Source organism: Helobdella robusta, assembly GCF_000326865.2.
Source record: "Helobdella robusta unplaced genomic scaffold HELROscaffold_66, whole genome shotgun sequence".
NCBI lineage: Eukaryota > Metazoa > Annelida > Clitellata > Rhynchobdellida > Glossiphoniidae > Helobdella > Helobdella robusta.
In genome coordinates this window covers 371134-372866 of record NW_008705371.1, presented here as the reverse complement: position 1 = coordinate 372866, position 1733 = coordinate 371134, and the positions used below count along the sequence as shown (strand labels likewise).

The 1733-nt window shown below is 37.3% G+C and overlaps 1 protein-coding gene across 1 annotated transcript in view; it reads right to left on the bottom strand.

Moving 5' to 3' along the window:
• Nucleotides 1–768: 768 nt before the first annotated feature.
• Nucleotides 769–1733, bottom strand: part of HELRODRAFT_180948 (hypothetical protein) — a gene marked incomplete at both ends in the record, with an annotated part of 1971 nt that continues 1006 nt past the window's right edge. The window contains 2 exons of the mRNA XM_009030237.1: nucleotides 769–840; nucleotides 935–1690. Coding sequence (XP_009028485.1) covers nucleotides 769–840; nucleotides 935–1690 — 828 coding nt within the window. The remainder of the gene's footprint in view (nucleotides 841–934; nucleotides 1691–1733) is intronic.

The window sequence follows — 1733 nt, the reverse complement described above, 5'->3', positions numbered from 1 at the left end:
ATCATAAACCTCTTTGACTTTTGTGATATATATCATCTGTTATAATTGGAGTAGATATTTATGCTACGGACAATCAACATTTCCACTAGAGATGCACCGAATAATGACCGAACAAATGGTCGATCCACTATCCGACCGAATAGCCGAAGTTCGAATTTCAAAATACCGAAACTTTAAAAAATAGTTTTTTTAGAATGTAAAGCAAGCTATTGGAAAGCTATTAGACGATTCAGATCTATCCAAAAATTCTTCATCCGGATAATATTCAATCTCGTGTTCAAATAATAATTAATATAATTATAATTGCCATAATAATAATAATGATAATGGTAATGGTAATAATGATGATAATAATGATAATAATAATAATAAAAATGATAATAATAATGATAATAATAATAATGATTATAATAACAATATTTCTAGAACAACAACAACCTGACTCTTCAACATCATTGTAGTTGTAGCTACCTGCCAACTCAAATGCGTTGCTGCTGCTGTTGTTGTTGTTATTGCTGTTGTTAACGATTGATAAGTTACCATAAAAACTACTGTTGTTGTTGATGTTGTTGATAATATTAAGGTTATTATTGCTACTGTTGTTGTAACCGTTCGAGTATTTATAAAGGTCGTCATTATTATTTACTGTTTTCCCATCTGAGTTGTTAATGTTGATTTTAGTATCAAAAAAATTATCATTGTATATATGGTATCTTTCTATTTTATCATTTTCCGGTCTGTTTATTTCCGGGCCAAAAGTCATAAACCCTATTTTAGACTGAATGTTGTTGTGGTTGATTTGTTGTTCTTGTTGGTGTTGTTGGTAGTGCCGCTGGTGGCCTGGATGTCGGTGGTGATGATTGTGATTGAATTGTTGAAGAAGGTGGTGATGATGATGAGTGAGATTGTGAGGAAGCAGATGCTCTGATGGAACTTTCGAGATGAATTCCATGCAGTCCAAGTTGGAATACTTGCCCGAGAACATGGATTTGTATCTGCTGCTGCTGTTGTTGCTACTGTTGTTGCTGCTGTTGTTGCTGTTGTTAGCAGTTGTATTATTGTTTTTGTTGTTATTTTCCATGTTATTATTGATGTTGTTATTGTTAATGCTCTTCGCCCACCCATCCACGACATTGTTCATGTTTTTGTCGTCTGTGGTTGGGTCTGCTAAATTTGCAGCTGCGGAAGTTGTGGTTGTCGTACTGGCGGTGTTGGTGGTCGTGTCAGCGGCGTATGGACTTCTGCTAAAACCATTACTTGAACTTTTGAATGTGGTGAAGTTGTGAGGAAGGAAGGTGTTGATGCCGTTGTTGAAGTAGGGGAGTCTGCCACCGTAGCCACTAGTCATGGCCGCCGTCATGGCTGTCAGCATGTTTTGCTGTAGAACGGATATGTAGGCCATGGGAAGATTTTTTGTGAAGTTGGAGTGGTTGAGAAAAAGTGGCAGATTCTGGGGACGATGTGATGCTGCGGATGTCGGCTGGAGCAGAGGCATTGTTGGTGCTATCTGGTGAGGTTGTTGTTTTTGTTGTTGTTGTTGTTGCAGGTGTCGTTGTTGTGTCGGAGAAACTACAAAGGGAGAAAGATTTGGTGGGCTTGTTTCTTTGGCTTGTTGGAAGTGATTTTTTATTTGATGGTTGAAATTGTGTTGTTGCTGAAGTTGTAGTTGTTGTTGCTGTTGTGAATATTGCTGTTGTTGTTGTGAATGTTGTTGTTGTTGATTGTTATGTGGC